The sequence below is a fragment of the Prinia subflava genome, chromosome Z (assembly GCF_021018805.1).
Source record: "Prinia subflava isolate CZ2003 ecotype Zambia chromosome Z, Cam_Psub_1.2, whole genome shotgun sequence".
Classification (NCBI taxonomy): domain Eukaryota; kingdom Metazoa; phylum Chordata; class Aves; order Passeriformes; family Cisticolidae; genus Prinia; species Prinia subflava.
Genome location: NC_086283.1, coordinates 76,107,192 through 76,131,076, shown reverse-complemented (window position 1 = coordinate 76,131,076; position 23,885 = coordinate 76,107,192). Strand labels below are relative to the sequence as shown.

The window sequence follows — 23,885 nt, the reverse complement described above, 5'->3', positions numbered from 1 at the left end:
TCTGCTCAATTTAAACCTGAGGCTGATTTAGGCAGACTAACCCTGTGCATAGCCTCCTGACACAAGAGAGCACAAACTGTCATCATAAAGCACCATTAAGCACCCAAAAGTGTTCCAAAAGAGCTGGAGAGGGACTTTGGACATGGGCACAGAGTAACAAGGGGGAATGGCTTCCCACTGAGAGACAGCAGGGATAGATGGGATATTGGGAAGAGACGCTTCCCAGTGAGGATGGCAAGGCCAGGGTGCAGGTTGGCCAGTGGAGCTGTGGCTCCCCACCCCTGCCAGTGTCCAAGGCCAGGTTGGATGGGGTTTGGAGCAACCTGGGACCAGGCATCCTGCCCATGGCAGGGGGTGGACATAGATGATCTTTAAGGTCCCTTTCAAACCAAACCACTGTGATTCTGTGATCCACTCACCATTTCCCAGCTTTCCACCCCCATCCCTTGGCCAGGGCATCCCATGCCACCATTCAGGACCTGTGACACATCCTCCAAAACCTTCATCCACTGATCTTCACTCTGACCTGACTGGATGCGTTTAGCACATGGTGCTTCCATGAGGAAGTCGCTACCTTCCTGCATCATAGCAGCAACAGGGCAGAAACCAGAACCTTGGAACATTCATCTTATATAACTGAAAAAAAAAAAAAAAACCAAACCTCTGTGTGGTTTTGGACTGATACCTCTGAGCTCAGGGCTTTCCAACTACAGGAGCACATTAGCACAGGAATATCAAGCAGTAACCAGGATTTAGTCACTGGGCAGAAACAGAGCCACAAGAATGTGGCTGTAAAAACTGTCCTGGGAGGAACAAATTATGTTGGGCAGATCAGAGCAGAAATGTTCCACAGCAATATTCCCTCACAGCTGTGAGGCCCTCCAGCCACCTCTTCTGGGGCTGTGGGGTAAAAGAAGCAAGATGGGGAAAAGACCAAAGGTCTGCACATGAGTCCCTCCTCCTGAAGCACTGTTCCCAAAAAGGTATCTGCCATCTCTGGATTGCAAGCATGTGTTTCTGGATTGCAAGTGCGTGTTTATTTTTGCCCAGTACTGCAGAGCTCACTCTCTCCAAGCACTCAAGCCATTAACAAGAGAAGCTTATTAGCCTGAATTGCATGAGAATGTTTCCAGCTGCCTGGAACTCCACAGGTTTGAACTGGGAGACAGCACACTCCAGTACAGGAAGTTAACTGGGGACAGTGCATACATCAAGCACAGTCCTGCCCTGGCCCTGAAACCCCCCATTGCCCTGGGCTGATCCCATAGCTGGGCAGCAGGGGAGGGGGGATTCTACCCCTCTGCCCCTGTGCTCAGGTGAGACTCTGCCTGCAGAGCTGCCTCCATCCCTGGCTCCAACAGCACAAGGATGGGGAGCAGCTGGAGTGAATCCAGAACAGGCACCAAGATGATCGGAGGGATGGAGCACCTCTGCTGAGAGAATTAGGATTGTTCAGCCTGCAGAAGAGGAAGCTTTGGGGTGACTGTCCTGGTTTGGTGACTGTCCTAATTGCAGCCTTCCAGTATCTGAAGGAAGCTGTCAAGATGGAGACTATTTATATAGGCCTGGAGTGACAAGGAGCAATGGCCTAATAGGGAAAGAGGCCAGGGTTAGATGGGACGCTGAAAAGAATTTATTGGCTATGAGTGTGAGGAGGCCCTGGCACAGGTTGGCCAGAGCAGCTGTGGCTGCCATATCCTTGGAAAAGTCCAAGGCCAGGCTGGACAGGGCTTGGAGCTACCTGGGATAGTGGAAGGTGTCCCTGCCCATGACAGAAGGGTGGAGCAAGGTGATCTTCAAGGTCCTCTCCAAAACCGTTCTGGGATTCTCAGATTTAAATCTCTAGCTATTACTACTGTGACAGCTACAGCTGCAGTTGTCCTGAGACACAAGGACCAGCTGTCTTGAGTTGAAAAAAATGTAACCAAAAATGTGTATTCAATTTTTATCTGTTGAAACCGGTTGGGAGATATTTTTATCCCTTGTAACTCTAGGGGGCGGAAGAGGGCAGATTCCTTCTCTTAATAGGACACCTGATAACACCAGATAAGGCAGTGCCTTCTTATCTCTTCCTCCACCCAGCCTCCTCCGAGGGACATCGCCTGTGAATGGGCCATTTAAGGCCTCTCACATGACTGAGAACATTGTCTCATTCCATGTGGGATGCTCCACCCAGTGGGAGGAGCCAAAGCCTTTCCACCGGCATAAAACCTGCAATCCCAAACACTAGTGCAGTCGGTTTTCCACTGAATTCTCGGAGGAAGATTGGACCAATCTCACCAGCACTGGACCCTTTTTCCTACAGGACCATCTCTACCTCACAGAACAACATCTGTTACTCCAGGAAGACTCATCTGGACTGCTTCCAACACCCTGACAGCAGGGTGTCAGGTCACATCTCTGACTCTGTCAGGGTTTTCTAGGCCTTTTGCTTGCTTGTTTTTTGTACTACTGCATTTGTATTTTTTAATATTCCTAGTCAAGAACTGTTATTCCGCTTCCCATATTGTGGCTGAAAGCTCCTAATTGCAAAATTGTAATAATTTGGAGGGATGGGTTTTTACATTCTCCATTCCAAAGGAAATTCCAGTTTTCCCTGACAGATACCTGTCTTTCCAAACCAAGACACCAGTATTTCACCACAATGGGTGAGACAGCAATTCCAAGAAATGCTGTCAGTGTCAGGCAGGTAAGAGATTCCTGTGTAGTCCAGTGGGAGTTCTCCCTGTGACAAGACAGCCAAGCTGCCTCCCCAGCTGCACGGCCTTTCTGCAGGATAAGTTGCCTGGCACAAACGATGAACATGGAGAAGGTCGCTCAGCTCTGTCACTCTCCTGGTTCATGTCAGGGGAGTGTGCCCACTCAATCATTAAAGATAACTCTGATTTCCAGAGTTCCTCTAGGAGGGCTGTGTCCAGGGGAGTTCAGCTCTGTGGTTCTACAGGCACAAGAGTGAGCCAGAAGTACAGACAAAAAGCAATCATTCAGAACACGGTATTTTTACATTCAGAACAGAGCCTTTTTACATGGGAACCTTTATTCTCATCGAGATCTGTACATTCAAGTCGCACATGCTTTCATCTCTGACGGAGCTGGAACACTGGATCACAACAGCCTGGTCTGTTAGAACAGTTTTAAGAGTTTATGCTTCGAAGGTAGCCAGGAAATTTGTGACTATTTCCTTCAACTTTGCTTCTGTCTGATCAGAGATCTTCCCTTCAGTCCTGTGGGAAGAGTTCAGTTAAATTCTGACACAACAATCAAAATGGGGTCAACCCCGAGACAAACGCAGAAGCTTTATGACAAACCTCCCCATTTGTAACAAATTCAGTAAATAAATGAACATATTTATTGGGTGCATGAAGCCATCACACTGAGAGAACATCCCTTCTCCTGAAAGAGCCAGTCTTGTTTAAGAACTGAAGTTTGTTCACAGATTCTTTCTGAACAGCCATATGTATTCCAACAAGGCCCAACCTACAGAGCTATGCCCCAGAGAGAGAGGGCATATGATTTTTTTCACGACAAAAAAAGCCAGGACCAGTTTGTAGGACAGGACTATGGAGATACTCAATCCCCAAGAGTTCACTCTGAAGCACTTAACCCAGGGCAGTCCAACAGCTCAAAGCTGTCCACAATACAGGAAATTATACCATCGAGTGACTTCAGGAACAAGTTAGAGGAGACACAGTGCAAGAAGGCTCACTTTAAGCATCAGCTGCATTTCCTAAGAACTGAAGCTGAGGAAGGCAGATGGTAGGAAGGCTGATTTAACCCCATTTTGACACAAGCAGTTGGACACTCATGTTCTAAAATACACTGAATTAATTTAACTAAATTAAAATTAAATCAGTGACCATTATCTGCACTCCAGACATCGATACCCTTGGGATAAAGCAAGGTAAACCACCATACCTGATTGTGGAGAGGAGTGCCTGGTGCTGGCTCAGAACATGAGCTAGGAAAGCACTCTCAAATTTCGTGATCTTGCTGGGCTCCAGCTTGTCCAAGTGACCTCTCACACCAGCATAGATGACTGCCACCTGCTCCTCAATAGCCATGGGAACTGCAGGAGAAGACAGCATTCACACCACTGGAACTCTTCTATCAGGACACAACAGACTACAGAGTCCTTGGAAGACTAAGCACACATGGACAGCTCAGTACAAGCAAATCGGCATTTACCATGTGCACAGAACAGACACAACAAAGGGAAACCAAGCCCAACCTCGTCAGCCCAGGGCACCAACGGGCACGGACACCTGCCAAGCCCAAGGCACTCACCATACTGGCCCTGCTTGAGCAGCTCTGTCAGGCGCACGCCGCGGTTCAGCAGCTGCTGCGTGGCAGCGTCCAGGTCAGAGCCGAACTGGGCGAAGGCAGCCACCTCCCGGTACTGAGCCAGCTCCAGCTTCATAGTACCAGCCACCTGCAGGGAATACGACACAGACATTGTCATCACCCCACAGTCTGCCTAGGAGCTTGAAGGTTATCTGGCAGCCCACAGCTGTCACGAGTCAGCTCTGCCTTGCATTCCAGACAAGGCAATCTAAAAACTGACAGATTATAAACATTAGAAAAATCCCAATCTTTACTATAAGCACACTGTTTCTCCCCTAAAGCAGTGGTTGTTGATATTAAATCTAATTCTCTGACTGGACTAAAAGCCTGCAATTAAGAAAGCATTCTCTTTTTCTAAGTGATCAGTACCCACACATCAAAACTTAACCCTACATCTTAAAGCATATACTACTTCCCTTTCTTCCATGCCTTTCTCAGCAGACAATAGAAGCATTAAAGAGAACTCTAAAGCTTGCTCTTTTATAATTTCATAACACTAAGCTTTATTCCCTCTCTGCTCACAGCTCATCAGAGTGCAATGGCTTGGAAAGCCTACACACCACTCATTCCTAGCATGAGGAGGAACAGCAATTTCTCAATTACCTGCTTCATAGCCCTGGTCTGAGCAGCGGAACCCACACGGGACACAGACAGACCAACATTGATGGCTGGACGGATACCTTTGTAGAACAACTCGGTTTCCAAGAAAATCTGCAGGACAGAATTATATCATGATCTTGTTCAGAAGCCTGAAGGCCCCCTCAGAGACTGGCCACTACGTTCCATGGAGATGCGGGGCGGTGAGGAAGCCGTACCTGTCCATCGGTGATGGAGATGACATTGGTTGGAATGTAAGCAGACACGTCCCCAGCCTGAGTCTCAATGACAGGCAAGGCGGTCAGAGAGCCGCCCCCAAAGGAGTCGTTCATCTTGGCTGCTCTCTCCAGCAGCCGAGAGTGCAGGTAGAATACATCACCCGGGTAGGCCTCACGGCCAGGGGGGCGGCGCAGCAGCAGAGACATCTGACGGTAGGCAACAGCCTGCACGGAGCAAAAACAGCCTTCAGAGCTCAGCACCTCACCTAACCGTTTAGATTTCTAAACATGACATGTTCTTACAGCTACAAAAACCAATGCCACCCCAAACGGCCTAAACCCGAAGTTTCCTGACCTGTTTGGACAAGTCGTCATAGATGATGAGTGCATGTTTCCCGTTGTCTCTGAAGTACTCCCCCATGGAGCACCCTGAATAGGGAGCCAGATACTGCAGGGGTGCTGCATCGGATGCTGTGGCAGACACCACGATAGTGTACTTCATGGCATCTGGAAAGGAATGGAGACACCTCTGAGTGCATTATGTCATCATGCCAAAATCAGCAAACACAATGAGCATGTAAAGTACCAGTGCTGAAGCAAGTCCCAGCAGCATCACTACAATGCTACAGGAAAGCCCAGCACACCAGCTGAACATGTCTGCTAGCAAATCTGACTCAGGAAGTTACAAGGGCAAGCTTGTGGCAGCTAACGTCTAACACTTGTATACTTCTTTCCCATTTAACACAAAGCTTAAAGCTAAGACAAGCTCTTGTTCTAGCATGAAAGCCCATGGTTTCCTTGCTGCTGTCTCTGCAGGACAGTACAACCCTCTGTGACACAGTCTCAGACAAATTACTGTCCTTAAAATATGAGTTTTTCTGTGACAGATGCCAGGACCATCAAGCATGAGGTCAAAGTGCCTGATCTCCTGCTAGCTCTGTTAAATGTGGAACCTTGGTCATGGAGATAACTGACTCTGAAGAGTCAGTGATGCCTCGTGTTTGGCCAGTGAAAGCTCTTCACCACATTTTCAGCTGCCATTCACACTGACTGGCACATGGAACACTTAGGACAAATGCCAAGTCCATGACAACTTGAAGGCCACAGCTTGTCACTAGGCCTGCCTGACTGACAAGATGAAGCATTCAACTCTGCTAACAAAAAAAACCTAAAACCACAGGGTGACCTTTCCAGAAGCAATTCAGCAGTCTGGGGGCCTCAAAATAGTCTTCTTAATTGTGATACAGCAAAAATGAGATCTTTTCCCCCAGACTGCTATAGAGATTTCTTATTCACAAAAAATTAAGTAATTTACGCATGTAATATGAATTCTGTCTACACTTGCAGCCAGAGGTCACAGCAGTACTCAGCGTTACAATGAGAACAGGATGTAATTAGGTGCCAGGCTCAAACATCTCCCAAAATCCATACCTGCATCAGTGAGCCTCTTTACCAGCTGAGCAACAGTGGATCTCTTCTGGCCAATTGCAACATAGATACAGTACAGCTTCTTCTTCTCATCTGTGCCATCGTTGAATCGTTTCTGGTTGATTATTGTGTCAATTGCAATTGAAGTTTTCCTGTGGAACAGAGAGGCTGATAAGTTGCCCAAGGTTCCCCCAGCCCCTACCCCACCCTGAGTCTCTGTTTATGGAACATTTTAGGCTTGAGTATTTAACTTACCCAGTCTGCCTGTCACCAATGATCAGCTCACGCTGGCCACGACCAATGGGCACCAAACTGTCCACAGCCTTAATCCCAGTCTGCATGGGCTCACGCACAGAGATCCTGGGAATGATCCCAGGGGCCTTCAAGCCAACTCTCCTACGTGTCTTAGACGCAACAGGACCCTGAAAGAAAGGGAAAAAATGCTGAGGTCTGTACCACACAAATACAAGCAGAGGTAGTCAGCACCCAGCTACACTTACCTTCCCATCAATTGGATTGCCCAGGGCATCCACAACACGGCCCAGCAGCTCCTCCCCCACTGGAACATCCACAATGGCACCAGTCCGCTTCACAACATCCCCCTCTTTGATCAGTCTGTCGTTACCAAACACGACAACACCAACGTTGTCAGGCTCCAAATTCAAGGACATGCCCTGGGACAGAGATCACATCACCCTCAGAAAATCCATACTGACGTGCATAAAAACTTTAATATTGACATGATTATTTAACTGCGTACAAAAACCTACGTGATCTACATCAACCTTGTGACAATAGTCAAGGTTCTGTTTTATGTATAAAGTGTCTATTTCCTTCCACATGGGCTAGAGAACCTGCTTAAGTTTTTAACTTACCAGGCAGTTATACCCCAGCAGCCTAGCACTCAAGTCAATTGTTTCTCTAAAAAGAACACAAAGGGTAAGCAAGGTTCAAGTACAACATTACTCCCTTGCCTAGAAGCTGGACAAGTGAAAAGGACTGGCTTCTTCTCTGCCCAAGGTGAAATGGCTCATTAAAAATGCTCCAAGAGCTATTACAGTACTCTTGGAACAGGTTTTAACTCTAACCCACTGACAGGACTACAAAAAAACAGCAAGCTGCATAACGTATTGAAGCAGAGAGGTCATTATTAAACAGCAAACAGAAAAGACACCCTGAAAACAAAGGAAAAATCCAGTGCCAGGTTAGTCCTTTTACTTTCTAAATGAAGATAAAGACAGCTCAAATATCCAAACGCTGGCTGAGAATCAGATGCTGATACTGAAAGCAGTGTTATAATTAAAAAAAAAAATCATCAGTTACTATGTATTAAAGTTGCAATGAAGCTAATGCAATGTTCATAGTGGTACCTTCAAGCATAGTCTCAGGTTCTTCTCTAAGAAACTGTCTTTTCAATATCTCCGTGCTAAAGGAACTCCTTTAGTGACAGCCTACCTTCAGCCCAGAAGAGAACTCAACCATCTCCTCTGCCTGGACATTTCTCAGCCCATACACGCGGGCAATACCATCACCGATGGAGAGCACGCGGCCTGTCTCCTCCAGCTCAGCCGAGGTGTCAGCTCCCAGGATGCGCTCCTCGAGAATAGAGGATACCTCGGCAGTACCTGGAGAGAGATGACTGAAATCAGATTAGCACGTTAAGGTACAATACGCACTCAGTAAGCTCACCTCGAATTCACAAGGTGCCCTGTCTCAGCTGTGCCGCAAACTCTAGCTAGCAACACATTTACTTAGGGACAGATAAATACCAGCCTCTGTATTTCCAGCTAATAAAAGCAGCTTCAACTCATCATTACCAGACAGCTTCAACCACAACAGGCCTGGCTGTGTGGTTATTCATTTTCCTGATTATGTCCTATGCTCTCTCTCCCTAGAAAGCAATTAGATTAATTAATCAGCCTTAGCCCAAGCAGAACAGGCCTGCTTGCAGAGCAGTTACTTAGCCTTGGGTGCATCAGCACACCCTGCCAAATGATTTGTAATCCAAGATCTACACATATATAAAGGAACTTCTTTGTTTCAGAAGCAACTTGTTAAATGTAAGATATAAAAATATATTCTCCATACTTCTTCAATTTACTTCCAACAACTTGTTACCTCCTCAGCTAAAAAACAGTAAATGACTTTGTAAAACTTATTTCCTAGTAATGCCCTTAATCACCTTAAATCACTAAAAAAAAAAGTGCATGAAGCACTGCCAAACACACAGCTACGCAGTGCAGCTGTCTTCTCTAAACACCAGACTGCTGGCAGCACACTAAAGCTATGCTCAAGGACACAGGGTCAAACCCAGACAGGCCTGGAGGAGTCATCCACTCCTTCCTTCTGTTACAGGCAACTCCAGTTTGGGGCTATTTTTTTTTTTCAAATGATTTTCAAATAATGCTGCAGGTGAATGGAATCCTAGTGAAGCAGGCATCCTACATAAGCCAGCTGACACGGCTACTCACAGCTCTGGGGGCATTATCAAGTTACTAAAAGCCAGTGTGCTGGATGTGACCAGGTAACAGTTCACCTAAACACTCACAGAACATAGATATCCTCGATGCTATCCACTAATCAAATTCCTTTCTGTCTGACAGACCAAATTCTTAACCACACTCAAGACCTTTCCCAGACTCACCCGTCTTCTGAAAGCATGGTTTGGAGGCATGGAGGTTTCTTGTAGCAACAAATGCTGCACTGAGGCCGTTTCTGGAAACCTAAAATAAGTCATTGTTTCAGTAAGATTTCTTTAATCATGCAAAAAAAAAAAAAAAAAAAAAAAAGCTGAGAGATTTACACATCTTTGATCTTGAGCTGCTTATGATGCATCTCAGCTTTGAGTAAAGCTCCACAGCACCTCATTCACAGCTATGGAGTTCTGGAACCAAGTCCAGCACCACTAAGAAAGGACAGAAAATTAAGGAGATTGCTCCAAATCTGCCATTGCATTTTTTCTGCAGTGCACTGATGTAACTATCAACGGCTGCAGCACCTCCCAAAGAGAAACTGCCTCACATTTGTCATTTCTGTGCTGAACATGACAACTTTGGAGCATAAAGAAATCACTGCACCACTCAGGGTTCTGCACAGGGAGAAGGTTGTGTCTTGTAACACAAATCTAACTGCAGTAGTTTTGGTATTATTAACACACACGGAAAAAAACCCACAAAGCACTGTAACAAAAATACCTCAGAGTCAAAATCACTTTGGAAAAGAGCTCTGATGTCTGACTCTGGTTGAGTCCAATGTATGACCAAATACCACTCTGACAACCAGACTATGGCACTAAGTGCATTATATCCTTAAAACACCTTAAACACCTCTAAGGCTGATGACTCCCCCGAACCCCTAAGCAGCCCCTTGCAATATCTAATCACCCTTCCTCTGAAAAAACCTCTTCTCATAGCTGATTTAAAACACGAAAGAAGAAAAAATCTGTGATAATGAGTCCTTTGTAAGATCATGCTTTTGCACCTTAAGCAAGGCTCCCAGTGCAGCACCACGCAGCAATGCTGATGCCATTTAATGCCCTGCACCCCCAGCAGCCCTCTCCCCCACTCATATTTATTGTAAACACTGGCAAGACTGTTTCTCACGGCTCTTCCCACCCTCCGTTTCCTCACAAACACGGGGTAAACCCCTTATCCCCCTCGCGCCTACAACCTTGACCTTGCCCTGCCAGCTTCAAACCACTACCCTAAGCCCGAGCAAGGACACCCCGTTCCTCAGCGGGGCCTGTCCCACAGCGCTGACGGTACACGCCGTGCATCCCTCCCCACACTCCGCTGTCACCCCCTCACACCCTCAATGTCACCGCGGCCCCCAAGATGGCGGCGGCGCCGCGTCCCCCCGGCCCCGCCGATTCCGGGGCGGGCATGGCGCTCACCAGGCCGGCCTGCCGCGGCAGGGAGCGGGCGAGGGCGGCGGCCACGCGGGCGGAGAGCATCGCGGCGGCGGCGGGTCCCGGGGGAGGCTGAGGCACGGGAACGCTGAGGACTGCCGGCCGCGCACTCTGCACACAAAATGGCGGCGCTGCCTCACGCCCCTTTTGGCGCCGAAGCCGCGCCCAGGGGGCGGGGCGCGCGATGGAACTGCTTCCCGTGCCCCTGATTTGTATGCGTGTATGTATCTATCTATCTATACACAAATATGTAGAATACGTAATAAAAATAATACAAATAATTAAAGAACTCTAAATCAGGCTTTTAGAAAAAAAGTCTGCTGGGAGAGGTGTCCTTGAAATGGGCCTGAGCAGGGGGAAGGGGCGGGGAGTGAGGGAAGACCGGAGATGGGACACGGGAAGGAATACGGACAGGAACTGAGGCAGGGACAGGGACAAGGGCAGGAGTATGGAAAGGAACAGGAACAAATAAAGGGCGATGGAAAGGAACAGGGACGGGGACATGGGTAGGGACAAGGGCAGGAGCACGGAAAGGAACAGGGACAATGGTGGGGACAGGGGCACGAAAGAGAACAGGGATAACGGCAGGGGCAGAGACAGAAACACGGATAGAAGTGTTATCCCGCGGGCTCACTCCCTGGTGTGCAGCACCATTTCACACACCGAGGCGAGGTATTTCTATTTTTTTTTTTTCTAGTTAGCACAAAGCAGGTAGCTGGGTGTCTGGGATATCCATAATCAAAACGTTACTCTTTATACATTTCGATAACTAAAGGCATCAGCGTTCATTGGTTATAAATTACATAACTTCTCTGTTAGTTGGTACCAATCTATTAACTACCACTTCAGTGAATTACCACTCAGACCCTTCTTTGCTAGAACTCTCGCTTCTCAAGTATGTTTTGAGTTGGTGGTCAATGAGATGCTGGCCACAATCTCTCACTGTCAAAATTATTTTTCTCCCAGGTACTGCTCAGTCTTGCTGACTTCAGACCTCGTGGTTCTCATCCAAACAGCCCATTCCCCTTAGAATCATCTTGATTTCCTTAAAAAAGTCAGCCAAGCACACAATGCTCACACTATGCAGCTGCTTGATCATAGCTGTCCTACTACAGACACTGATTAAATCGTGAGGGGTGCAAATCTGGTGGGGCTCAGTATCAAGGGTGGGGAAAGGATGGGGCAGTGACAATGCTGTCTGCAAAAACTTGATTCCTTACCTGTTGTGTAACAAGCCAATAATTAGACACATGAGGGAGACATCGATTATTTATTGCAGGGTTGCGCAAGCCTGGGTGCTCAGTGGTATTCTAGAACTATCAAAACACTTCACAATTTATACATTTTAGCATACAAAGGAAATCGTGTTCACTGGCTACCTGTTAAATAGTTCTCTTATTAATTAGTATTCTACTAGCTAATGATTATGTTGTTTTTCAGTCTTCTTCTGTTCGGTTGGTGGGTTTCTTGGGTCAGTTGTTGCAGCCTGAATTACTGTTTACCCAGTCAGAGCTGATTTCAGCACAAGATGCTGGGTTCATTTTATTAGTTTCTTCCTCATCTTGGAAGTTCAAGCAGATGTCCCTGTGGCCTGTAAACTCTGCATTCTCTGTGGCTACTGTCAGTGGTACATCCTTCCTTCTCAAGCTTTGTTAACCTCCCCCTAGGACGGGATCGTTGAAGCATATCAAGCCCTAAACCTTGATAAGGAAATTCCAGCAATAATAATTTGTTTTCTTGTAATATATGGACCTCACTCAGAGCTTGCTTGTTGGCTGCTGTTTCATGGACTAAATCTGGTTGCCCCAAGTATAGAAGCCCAGAAGATAAGAGGTTGTGTGCCTCAAACACTAATACCTGGATAACTGTGAAGCCAACCAAGCATTGTTGGTAACAACAATCAAAGTTTGTTGGTAAAAACACAGCTGTGAGGAAGAACAGGATGTGGTTGGAGAATGGGCCATTCAGAGATAGGGCAGCATTTTTCTGGTTCTAGTTCTAAACATTCTTGTTCTAGTTCCTGGAGACAAACAGCACACCGCAGGAATGAAGGCAAGAAGCGGTCTAGGACCGTACAGGGAATCAAGAGCACCAGAGACCCATGAAGCCCTCCAACCCATTTCCAGAAAGGTTTAGAAGAATGAACTGCAGGTGATAAATTTGCATAGAAAGTGAGACAGTTACCTTCAGGGCAGGGAAACATATCTATAAAAGGTCCCCCCCTCCATGACCATATGTACAGGCACCCCAGGACCCTAGACACTCCACCAGCAGGAAAAACCAGTGGAGCCAGGCCTAGTGATACCTTTCTTCCTCTCTCGCCCTTTTTAATCCTACTTTCTTCCCTTTCACCCTACCCATTTATCCAAAACTCATTGCCGTGGGCTTATATGAGGAGGTCAGAGATTAACATTAATTCCATACCGAGTGTGTAATTTCACTTGGGAAACTTTTGTGAACACTCTGACTTTTGTTGTTCCTTTTGACCACAAGCATCTATGAATGTTGGATGCTCCATTCCCCTAAAGGGTTGGACACCACACCAAGCCATGTCCAACCTGGGCCAGAACACTTCCAAGGCTGAGGCATCCACAGCTTCTCTGGGCAACCTGTGCCAGGGCCTCACCATCCTCACAGCCAGGAATTCCTCCCAATATCCCATCTCTCCATGCTCTCTGGCAGTGGGAAGCCATTCCCTGTGTCCTGTCCCTCCATGCCTTGTCCCAAGTGCCTCTCCAGCTCTCCTGGCACCTCTTTAGGCCCTGGCAGGGGCTCTGAGGTCTCCCTGGGGCCGTCTCTTCTGCAGGTGAACACACCCAGCTCTCCTAGCCTGGCTCTAGAGTAGAGGAGCTCCAGCCCTGGGAGCATCTCCGTGGCCTTCTCTGGACTGGTTCCAGCAGCTCCACATCCTTGTGCTGTGGAGCTGCCAAGGGCTGGAGGCAGCTCTGCAGCTGGGGTCTCATCTGAGTGGGGCAGAATCCCTCCTCCCTTCAGTCTGTAGTTGGGGATGATTTTATGTCCCATATGTAAGACAGGATTTGGCTGCCAGTGAGAAAGTACTGAAACTCAGGCACAGTGTGATCGGTCCCTCTGGTAATCCAGAGAGGTTGGTAAAGCCACAGATTCCAGTGGATTCCCCTTCTGGGAACTGAAAAGGTTAAGTGAAAAATCTTTAGCTACTTTGGCATGTGTTGTACGAAATGTGATTCTTCAGCAATTCTTTCCATGTTGATTATTTTGGAAATCACTTAAATTTCCGTAAAAGTGCATGAAAAAGAGAAAAAAAAATAAAACAACAAACCACATGGATGTTAATAACTAATACCACAATTCCCCCAGGCCAGGGCTTGACACTCCTTTTTGTGAAGATAATTTTCTGAATATCTGACCTCAACCTCCCCTGTCACAGCTTCAGGCTGTTTCCTCTCATCCTGTCCCTGTTCCCTGGGAGCAGAGCCCGATGCCTCTGGCTGTCCCCTCCTGTCAGGAGTTGTGCAGAGCCACAAGGTCCCCCCTGAGCCTCCTTTTCTCCAGGCTCAGCCCCTGTCCCAGCTCTCTCAGCCACTCCTGGGGCTCCAGCCCCTTCCCCAGCTCCGTTCCCTGCCCTGGACACGCTCCAGCCCCTCAGTGTCTCTTGTCCTGAGGGGCCCAGAGCTGTCCCCAGCCCTGGAGGTGCCTCAGCAGTGCCAGCCCAGGGGACGGGCCCTGCCCTGGGGCTGTGTCACACCGTGGCTGGGACAGCCCAGGGGCCATCGGCCCCTTGCCCACCTGGGCACCCCTGGGCTCCTCTCCAGCCACTGGCACCAGCACCCTCAGGCAGCTTTCTGCTGTACTTCTTGATGTGTTCCTCTTGCATCTCTTGTTTCACTTTGGTGTTGTTGGGGTTCGCTTGGCGTTTTTTAACATCTTCCCTTAACTATTCCCTTAACTATTCCCTTAAACGATTCAGAGCGTCTAACAGTCTGATTCACTTTTAAACACCTTCCATCACCATTTTCCCCCCTCCGGTGCAACCCACGCCCGGCGGGCCCCTGCGGCGGCGCCGCCCCTCAGCCGCCCACTCCCGTCAGGCTCCGGGCGGGATGGCGGCGGCCTTGGAAGCGGCGGGCGATCCTTTCGAGGAGAAGCTCATACGGGTAACGGGGGCCGGCGGCGCTCGCTTTCTCTTTTCAGCACAGTTCCCGCGCCCCCCCCACACACACATACACATCGTTCGTGCAGAATGGTTTTCTCCATTGCTGCTTGTGTAGGTCGCTGAGGTGCGGGTACGGTAGCAGGATGAGGAACGAGGTGGTAGGGGGGAAAAAAAGTTATACGGCTGCGTCCGTCGGGGTTTTTAGGCAGGCTTGTGGAAGAGTTTATGTTCCTTACATGGTATCGAACTTCCATATTCTTCAGTTATTACTGGTCATAATCTAACCTTTTAAATCTAATTAGGTTGGATATTAGGGTAAATTTCTTCGCTCAAAGGGTTGTCCAGGCCTGGAACAGCTGCCTAGGGAAGTGGTGGAGTCCCCATCCTTGGGAGGATTTAAAAGTCGTGAGGATGTGGCACTTGGGGACATGGGTCAGTGGAGAACTTGGCAGTGCTGGGGGAATGGTTGGACTTGATGATCCTGGAGGGCTTTTCCAGCGCAAACAATTCTGTGATTTCACAATCAGAGCCCTACTTGAGAGCATTGTGTTGATAACTTATTTCTGACCTTGTCTCCGATGGTACAACTGCTTTTCAGGGCTTGTGCCTGCACATCATGGTGACCCGCTCCCACTCTCCTGCAGAGACTATTCCCAATGATGGTTTGGGCAGTTTTGTCCCACAGGCACAAATGTTCATCAGTTTTCCAAACACCCATTTAATGCCTCTTGGGTCATTACTGTGTCTGTAGCCAACAGGTCATGTGAATAAAAAGATAATATTTTATCACATGAAGGTAATTAGGTGTCCAAAGAAATGAGAGAGATTAAAAGGGATATAACATAGTCTTCTAGACCACAGAGAACATTTAAAGAAGAAGGAAAGGAATTTTTTCCCCTTTTCCCATCAATGCCTCCTGGACTGATGTAGGAGTTATTCTTCAGGAATGCAGAGTTTGCAGTGGTTTACATTTTTCATGTCTATCAGCTATTTTCTATTATTTCATATGATTGCTTGCCCTTTTGTCTCCCTTCTCTGGCAGGTGACTTTATGGCTAAAGAAAATATATGGGGATGTGCCTATTCCAGAGTATGAGGTGAATGAAAGGACAGTGGATATTTTGCATGAAGTTATGGAATGCAATGAAGAGAGAGACAAGGACGTTATGTTGCTGGTGGAGGACATGAAGGACCGGGCAACCAAGTATGAAGCAGAAAGTGAGTTTGAAGCTCCATTTCTCAGTTTCATCAGAGTCAGGTTTTTCTTAGTGATCCTGAAGATTGTATTTGTTAAAAACTTACAAATGTATATAAATATATGTAATTGAAACAGGGTCAGCTTTTTTTTGATGCAGTTTTTACTACAATGTATTACATGCTTTACTTGCACCAAAATTTACAGTGATATTAGATTGTTCAAGGACAATTTTTAAGCCATCTTGAGCAGGCCATAAATGTGGACAAGCAGATTAATTGCTAAGACCTCCTAGTCTGCTGGGCTGGATAGTATAGCATGGAAGTATTACCTGGATAGAGAGAGAAGTGTCCCTGCTGTTCATTCAAGAGTCAGAGCTGGTGGTAAGCCACTGTTAAGGAAAGCCCTGGAGCAGTCTGAAACAACATGAAGGTGATTAAGTTGTGCTGGAGCTGCCTAGAGTGACTATTACCATTTGTTTGGGTTTTTTGGGCAAGTGAGTGGTTCAGGAGACCATAGTATGTTTTTAACACACATAGTAAAGGACTGTCCCGTAAAAGGCCTTTCTCAGGAAGGAATTTTACTTTTCTGTGCAAAGGCTGGCATAGTACACATCAAGATGTTTTTGTAAGAAAATGTGTTTGGTTTTTGTTCCTTCATGTGCCTTGCCACCAAAAAAAAAACAAGGATGAAGTCAGACTTCCTGGGTCTGCCACGAGTAAGGCTCAGGCTGAGCTTTGTGGGGAGATGACCTGCATGTGCTCATTACTGTAGCACAAAGGTGAGCTCTTGTTAGTCTGATGTCAGTCAGACTGGTCAGGGAGGGAGTGGAGCAGTGTTTTCTACCTTTATACACTGAATTCATTTGACAAATGGAGATATGGCAGGCTTTTTTTAAAGTGTCTTTCCCCCCCCAACAACAGGCAGGTAGCCAAGTTCCTGGTATGGGATTGGGTTCTAGCTTTGGAGATTTCCATAAAAGAACAGTCATATTTTAAAACTCACTTCTTTGGGTTGTATATATTTTCCAGCTGAGTACTGGCGGGATATTCTTGGAGAAAGCCTGGGTCTTTCTGTAGGCAGTCTGTCCCAAGAGGCCACCACAGATCTCACTGACCTGGTAGAAAGCGCAATGGAACTCGAAGTGGAGGACACATCTCTTACCAGGTAATTCTTCACACTCTGCATTTGTGGTGATGGCCTGTGCTGTTTTTCTCAGTTTTTTCACATCAGCAGCTTCAAACTTGACACTAGGAATCTGATTTGTCAGGCTTATATTTCATCCCATGGGTAGCTTTGGAGTGCATGGGAACTGAGCACAAAGTGCTAGCTTTAGGTTATCCCAGCATTGGAAGGGCCTGGGATGGAGTTAAATCCCTCCTTTTCTCATGCTTTTGTGATCAGTGATTGCAGGCTGCTGCTAACTGGACTGTTGTGCCAGGTATCCCAAGCTACAGCAGTTTCATACTGCTTAGGCAAAGACTGGGGAACTGTGACTTGTCTTCCAGCCTCAGCTCCTCATCCTTGTCTGTCTCATCTGGTCTCAGTCACACAAGGAGATTCCCTCTGCCATGAAGAAATGACATCTGTTAGTCTGGTCTCCTTGGGCCTCTCTCCCTAGCATGGCTTTGGCCCATGACACTTCAGCACTTACACTAAAGAAGGAGCAAAATCTGTCTTGGAATCCAATTTTTATGTGGTATTTAGAATCTTGGCTTTTACAGCTCTCTTCTTGAGCTGGAGGGGGAAGAACTTTGGCCCACTTGGGAAGAGGAGGAGACTCAGATGCTGCTGGGCACATCTTGTGACCACACATTTTCAGGGTCTGAATATGGCTTCTGTCAAAGGCAGTAAGGCAAGCTAGGAGTGGAGCATGTGGTGGTTTCAAACCCAGTGGTTTTATTCACCAGCATGCCAGCTGTTGTTCACTTGCTCTTACTCAGATTGCTGGGCTTTCCCTTCCATGTGGAAATCTGTATTATGAAAAGCAAATTCCCTTAGTGTCTTATTTTAATTGACTTTTGCCATAACATCAGGAGGAAACTAAGTCATTCATGTAAAGCGTGAAGAGAAGAATAACAATAACTCTGACTTTCAGAAGAGCTGACTCCTAAGCATTCCCACTGATTCTCTCTTCACCAGCTTCTACAGTGCCATCAATTACATGAGCTCAGAACTGTACGAAACAAAATCAAAAAACGAAGAAATGGAACTGAAATTGAAGATTCTCACGAGAAAGCTAACTTCAGCACTGAGGCTGGAAAAGCAGTTAGAGGAGTGAGTAACAGATGAAGAAGAGGGAAAGATAAAAGTAATACTGGTGATCTCTGTCTTGGGCAACATTGGTTGTGGTAACTAACAAGGATAACTGAATTTTTAGGGGTTTGCCATATCTCCAAAGTATTTGGAAGTATCTGTCAAAACCCATGTGTTATGGATAACATGGTTTTCAGTAATTGAAAGAGATCTGGGAAAGCATCAAACCCATTATTTTAAAGCAAAAGTGATCTACAGGCAGTTCCCAGATACGAGTTTGCAGCTTCCACCATTTGCTTTTTTCTGACACTGAAGACAAATCTGATTTTCTTGGCATATTTAGAATGCACTTGTAGTCAGACTGAGCAAGGCAAAACAAAAACCATTCTCAGGGAGGAATTTCCCTTAACCAGTGTATAGAAACATAATAATAGAATAAACTCTAAAAAATCAGTGTCAATTCTATTCTCTGGAGCATGTAATCGGAAGTGCTTTGCCAGGCACAGCAGGATCAAACCCAGCCTTGAGTGGGGGTTGGCCCAGATGCTCTCCACAACTCCCTTCCAGTCTAATTGTCTGTGGGGTGGGGTTTTTTTGTTATTTAAAGTGGTAATTTGGCTTGTAGAAGAGATTCTTGTGTGCTTTGTGTAGGTTTGCCTCCTCTTGATCTGAGGTTTAGCTCGTGTAACAGGTCTCTGAGTGAGTTAGGGAATTATGCACAAGACTATTACCATATGCTTTTAGGCATATGGCTTCCCCTTTGCCACTTTTTTCCCTGGCCTGTGGGGTTCTGGAGGTAACAGCTGTATATGTTTCCACTGTAAAATCTCACAGGGAAATACGAGGTTTTCTCAATTTTCTTGCTTCTTGTGTTGATTGTATTGCAGGGTTTAGCTTGAGCATAGATAGGTAACAATATTTGTATACTGATAGATCTTTGAATGTAACAGGGTTTTTTTTAAATGTTATTTTTTAAGGGATATTAAAGAAATAAAGGAATCTCAGGAAGCAGAAAAGGCCAAAGCTGAGATTCAATCCAAGAACCTGAAGTTCCTGGAAGATAAAACTAAGGATCTAAAAATAAGTATCAGTGATGCTGAGGTAGGTGGAAGGAATTTTCCTACCAGACACTGTGACAGGATGACACAGCCATGGTTGGTTGAGCCCAAAGTTGTAGTTAACAGAGACATTCCATAAGCCTCCTAAACTCCAGGAGTGGAGAGGAGGACAACATGTAGATATAGTTCAGTTGTCCCTACTGATCTCTGCTCAGCACTGAGAAACTGTTAGCTGGGATTACCTGGTGGTTCTTGTGAGTTACTGTCATACAAGAGAACACAGACAGCTACCAGTAGAGTAGCTGATTCACTGAGGTAAATTGTGTCTCAGAGTAATGAATATGACCCATTTTTTGAAAAGAATGGATGTCTAAATGGAGAAAGCAGAAGTTGTACTGCCTGCTCCTTCGCCTTACCTAAATGATGAAGGACATGTGAATGCCTTATTTGACACTTGGATGTTGTCTGATACCTTGACAAATACAAGATGGAAAGTGTTGTACTGCAGCTGACATTTTCCTGAGAAGCCTTTCTTTAGCCTTGCCATGTTCCTTTCTCCCATTGCTTTTCTGTTACAGGTCTGAAAGACCTGTTACTCGTAATAAAAATTTTAGCAGCACCTCATTTTATACTGCAGCTATAGCTGTGGCTCAAATAACACAGTTTCTTCTGTGACAACCTGCGTTTTTCTCTGCCTGTTTAGATAAAAACAGAAGGAAATGATGAAATCTTTCTCACATTTTGTGTCCTCTCCTGTTTGCAGGCTGAGCTTGTTGGCAGGGGGTTGGACCAATCCCTGACCCATGAGGCACTCATGAAATCATCTGAGGTAGGTTTTTGGGTACAAGAGGAATGTTTCTACAGTGGGACAGGCCAGGCTTGTTTGTTGTGTGCTTTCAGGAATTGTAGTTTGCTGTTTGGTTGCCTGAACAAATCTTAATGACCAAAGGAAGCACAAATAAAAATCCTTTAGATGGATTCCCATGAACTGCTCTCTTTTGGGTGGGTTTGTCTCTCCTAGAGGCATCTACTGGAGAATTTCCACAGGATAAATTCCCTGCCACTGGAAACGGATCTGCCTCCTTTATTTCTGATCTGTGTTATAAACAGAATGGATATTCTATGGACTATATCCCATTAAATGGCTACCTGTGTATTACATTTCTTGATAGTATGACCCATGGGCTTCTTTCTTCTTTGTGTGAAATAAATCTCTTCCAAACACTTCAAAACAAGCAGACAAGGTCAAATGAAACCCAAATTCTGAACCACTGTGTGCTATTTTTTCGTTGTGTCTTTAAGTACAACATTTTTCAGCTGTATTGTAGGCCTAGTGGAACGTACATTAAAGAAAAAGTGCATTTCTTGAGTTAGTAACTACAGATTTTACAGCTTGGTGCTGTGCACTCAATATCTTAATATTTTTTGCTGTTATTGTACTGGGAACTCAGTCTTTCTCCTCATTACTTCTGCTATGTTTTCCCTTATGTGTTTGAGTGGAACAGTGAAAATAGGTTTCCTGGTTTCTCTGTTGTGGTTCTCACTAACCAGCACTGGGTGGCAGTGCTCACATTACCCAGTATTACAGGAGGGCGCTGACCAGCACTAATTTTTGTTGGAATTTTGCATCCAAAAAGCCACGGGCAAATTTTCTAGGCTTGTCATCTTCTAGAACCCAAGCATAAGGTAAGGTTTGACTCCTTGGCATTTATAGAACTGCTTTGCCAAGACATCAGTGAAACAGGCAGCACAAATGACTTTATCTTTTTTATTTAACTTTGATTATTTGAAGAGAATTCAGGACAGTTGAAGGTAGTCAATTTGCAACCCCAAAGAGAAATTACTTCCCCTTGATAAGCATGAAGAAGAGTCTTTTTGCTGCGGTGTGTGCAAAACTTCAGTTTTCCATGTATTTTAGAGAGTATGAAAGCTCTCAAATTCTGAAATGTTGTAGACAACTGTGGATCTATCTCACTCATTTCCATCAATTCTACAAATGAATCTATAGAATATCATCTGCCTTGCTCTCTCTGCAGGAACTGGCTACACTGCTGAAAGAAATCGAGCCACTGAAGAAGGAACTGGCATCCTACCATGATTTACCTCCTGTAACTATTTATTGCACTGTTATATTGTATTTGCCATCAGGTTAATTTTAGTGGATTTCAGAATGTAAGGGATATCATTGTGATGGCTTTGGTGGACAGGTAGATGTGCTACAGATCTGTTAATGATGCAAAGCAAAGACCTAATCTCTATTTAGTAATCAAAGCCAAGAAATTAGTTTTTCTTGTCTGGCAACCTTTGTTCTAACAAAGTAGACAGATTTGCTGGGTAAGTCTGGTGAACTAGCTGGAGATTTAACAAAGAAATATGGAGGAAAAGGCATCTCCAAGTATAACCAACTTCTTGAGATTTACCAGTACTTTAGCTGTAACTGTCATCAAGCTGTTAATATGGTGGACACGGGACATGGTGCAGAGTTTGGAGCTCTGAAGAGGATCTTAAGGATCCTGAAGAAATGGCCAGATATAGGTTTTGTCCCCTAAACTGGCTGCTCCATCATTTTCTTTGATTTCTCTTGACAGTGCTGGGTACTCAGCTCTATGAAAATGCAAGTTTCTCATCTGCCTCAGACAAATAACTGTTGTCTTGCTCCTAGGGGGAAAAAAAAAGGCTATGGGTAGAAAGGTGAGACTGCTGCTCTGTTTAATTCATCCTCCCCCAAGAGGCAGCTTCCACCTTCCCTCAAGTGGAACAGGACATTCAAATGGGCTTAGGTTCTCCAGTTCTCTCCTCCAGCCTTTCTGTCAGTGGAGACAGGGAGAGCCCAAATGCCTCACTCCTGGTGCAGACAGAGGGAGGGGAGGGAGGTTTATCCTTGCAAACTTACTGTGCTTTGGAAAATTCTTGCACAAATATGTTTGAAATCAAGTCCCTTAATTGGTAGGTTTGGAAAACTGCTTAAAATGAAGGGAGTTTTTTGGACTTTAGGCCATACCAGACTTTTGAAAAACAGCATGATTGCCCAAACCACACCAATACTAGGCTTCTAATGGCAATACCTTCTGCATGTGAAGTGCATACACAAAACTGCATGAATTGTCTATTAATTCACTCAAGGCTCATCATTACACTCTTGTAAAGGTGCAGGGACTGTTGTTTCCTGATTAAATACTGACTTTTATGCTGTTTTCTCTCATTAGAGCATTCCCCTGGCACTAGTGAAGGTTGAAGAAGCAAGAAAAGAACTTGTAAGAGTTTTTTTATCTTTCCAGAAGCCACATGTATTCATCGATTACAGATTTACCCACCTTAGACTGCAGTCTTAATGTTCTCATGGGAAAATTTGGTGAGGCAGAAGTTGTAGATACTGATCAGGGGAACTGGTGGAGTGGTGTGTAGTTGGGCACGGTGATATCAGTCCAGATTAGGTAGCTATATCCCCGTGAATTTTGCTTTTTGGAATGTGCATTCACTCAGTGTAGGTCTCAGAAGCTTCCTTGCTCCTCCTGAGCTCTCAGAGGGCTCCAGGCTCTATTTTAGTCAACACGTGCCTTGTAGACTGCAGTGGACTGCCACTTTTCCCTTGTAAAACACAGTGCCTATTTCCTCCATGCTTGTGTAATCTGCAGGTGTGGCTGTTGAGCCGAACACCATAAAAGCTGTTTGGTTCCCAAACATACGTGGCTTTCCTGAGTGAGCTGGGCCGTATTTTGCCCTATAAAACCTGGTTTTGTTCCTTTGGGCTACTGCTTGCTTGCTCGTAAAGCATGAGTGGTAAGCCTTAAAAACCGTGATCAAAAATCACAGCGAGATGAGAGCATTTTGCACATTTTCAGGTGAGACTGTGTGGGTTGGTCTGCCACTTGGTTTTGGTTCAGGAGTACAAGCTCCCTTTACCAGACTGAGACTGTTCTGAGGTGATAATGCTCACCTCTGGGGAGCACCTGTGAGCTGGGAGGTATCCAGAATCACGTTGGGGCACAGAGTAAAGGCAGCTGAGCTTGTCCAGCTCTTCATTTGGAGGTTTCCCTGTGGCTGTCTGCCCTTTGCAGTGATGAGTCCATCCAGCTCAGCAGTGGGGTTACCCCATCGCTGCTGTCAACCCCCCAGGGTTTGGTCACTGCAGATGTGTTTTTTTACCAGCAGTGTGTGGAAACTGTCTCGTGGTCCCTGATTCCTCTTGGTTTTCTCTCCCGGTAGAAAGCCTTGGATGAAGAGCTCACAAGGGAGATCGAGGCTCTGCCTTTCGAGCTGACATAGCCCAGTTCACCTGAAGTGGCCTATGTGGAACATGATTTTCCTTCTGTTGCCTACTTACTTGCACTAGCAATGCATTTCAGAATTCTTCCTGTACCTTGGTAGCTTCCTGGTGTGTTCTTCTTTCTGTTGGCCTTGTGTTTGTAAACTTCACTTATTTTTCATTAAATAACCTCCTTGCTGTTGTCTGTATGAGTTCTTTTTCCTTCTGTGATACATGCCTGTAAAGCAGCACTATGGACAGTGCAGGCATAGTTTTAAAACAATTTAAAACACATAGACCTTTCTAGATCTGAAAACAGTATTTCTGTAAAACCACTGTGGGAAATGATGATTCTGAAGTCAGATTGCCCTTAACGATTCTACCTCAAGTGTCATCTTCCATGAGGGTTCCCTAAGCCCTGTTATTTCCATGCCATCACCACACCAGCCTTCCACAATTTCAGAAGTGTTTTGCACACTCCAGCTTTTAGAAGCCATTTGATACC

The 23,885-nt window shown here is 45.8% G+C and overlaps 2 protein-coding genes across 3 annotated transcripts; one reads left to right on the top strand and one right to left on the bottom strand.

Annotated features, from left to right (window-relative positions):
- Positions 1-2,997: 2,997 nt before the first annotated feature.
- ATP5F1A (ATP synthase F1 subunit alpha) lies at positions 2,998-10,635 on the bottom strand. The gene is made up of 12 exons (XM_063422267.1): positions 10,477-10,635; positions 9,229-9,307; positions 8,040-8,209; positions 7,085-7,258; positions 6,840-7,006; positions 6,588-6,736; positions 5,512-5,663; positions 5,157-5,381; positions 4,945-5,052; positions 4,285-4,429; positions 3,916-4,066; positions 2,998-3,224 (listed from the first exon to the last, which is right to left on the bottom strand). The coding sequence occupies exons 1-12, from the start codon at positions 10,534-10,536 to the stop codon at positions 3,143-3,145; spliced, it is 1,662 nt and encodes a 553-aa protein (XP_063278337.1). The 5' UTR covers positions 10,537-10,635; the 3' UTR covers positions 2,998-3,142.
- A 389-nt stretch (positions 10,636-11,024) lies between these two features.
- On the top strand, positions 11,025-23,585 carry HAUS1 (HAUS augmin like complex subunit 1). 2 transcript variants are annotated; one of them, XM_063422269.1, is made up of 9 exons: positions 11,025-11,163; positions 15,669-15,843; positions 16,852-16,987; positions 17,963-18,097; positions 19,054-19,177; positions 19,898-19,963; positions 21,171-21,242; positions 22,341-22,388; positions 23,341-23,585. In XM_063422269.1, exons 2-9 carry the CDS (start codon positions 15,759-15,761, stop codon positions 23,398-23,400), a joined length of 726 nt encoding a protein of 241 aa, XP_063278339.1. In that variant the 5' UTR covers positions 11,025-11,163; positions 15,669-15,758; the 3' UTR covers positions 23,401-23,585. The 2 variants fall into 2 exon arrangements, with proteins under 2 accessions (XP_063278339.1, XP_063278338.1); XM_063422268.1 differs by lacking the exon at positions 11,025-11,163 and adding an exon at positions 14,553-14,627.
- Positions 23,586-23,885: the final 300 nt, after the last annotated feature.

Bases quoted from the DNA above. Each gene is read 5' to 3' on its own strand.
- ATP5F1A (XM_063422267.1), bottom strand. From the start codon at position 10,536: ATGCTCTCCGCCCGCGTGGCCGCCGCCCTCGCCCGCTCCCTGCCGCGG. The intron at 7,007-7,084 runs GTAAGTGTAGCT...CCTTTCTTTCAG, and splicing joins GCAATCCAATTGATGGGAAG to GGTCCTGTTGCGTCTAAGAC. The intron at 5,382-5,511 runs GTCAGGAAACTT...TGCTCCGTGCAG, and splicing joins ATGACGACTTGTCCAAACAG to GCTGTTGCCTACCGTCAGAT.
- HAUS1 (XM_063422268.1), top strand. From the start codon at position 14,574: ATGGCGGCGGCCTTGGAAGCGGCGGGCGATCCTTTCGAGGAGAAGCTC. The intron at 16,988-17,962 runs GTAATTCTTCAC...TCTCTTCACCAG, and splicing joins GAGGACACATCTCTTACCAG to CTTCTACAGTGCCATCAATT. The intron at 19,178-19,897 runs GTAGGTGGAAGG...TCCTGTTTGCAG, and splicing joins TAAGTATCAGTGATGCTGAG to GCTGAGCTTGTTGGCAGGGG.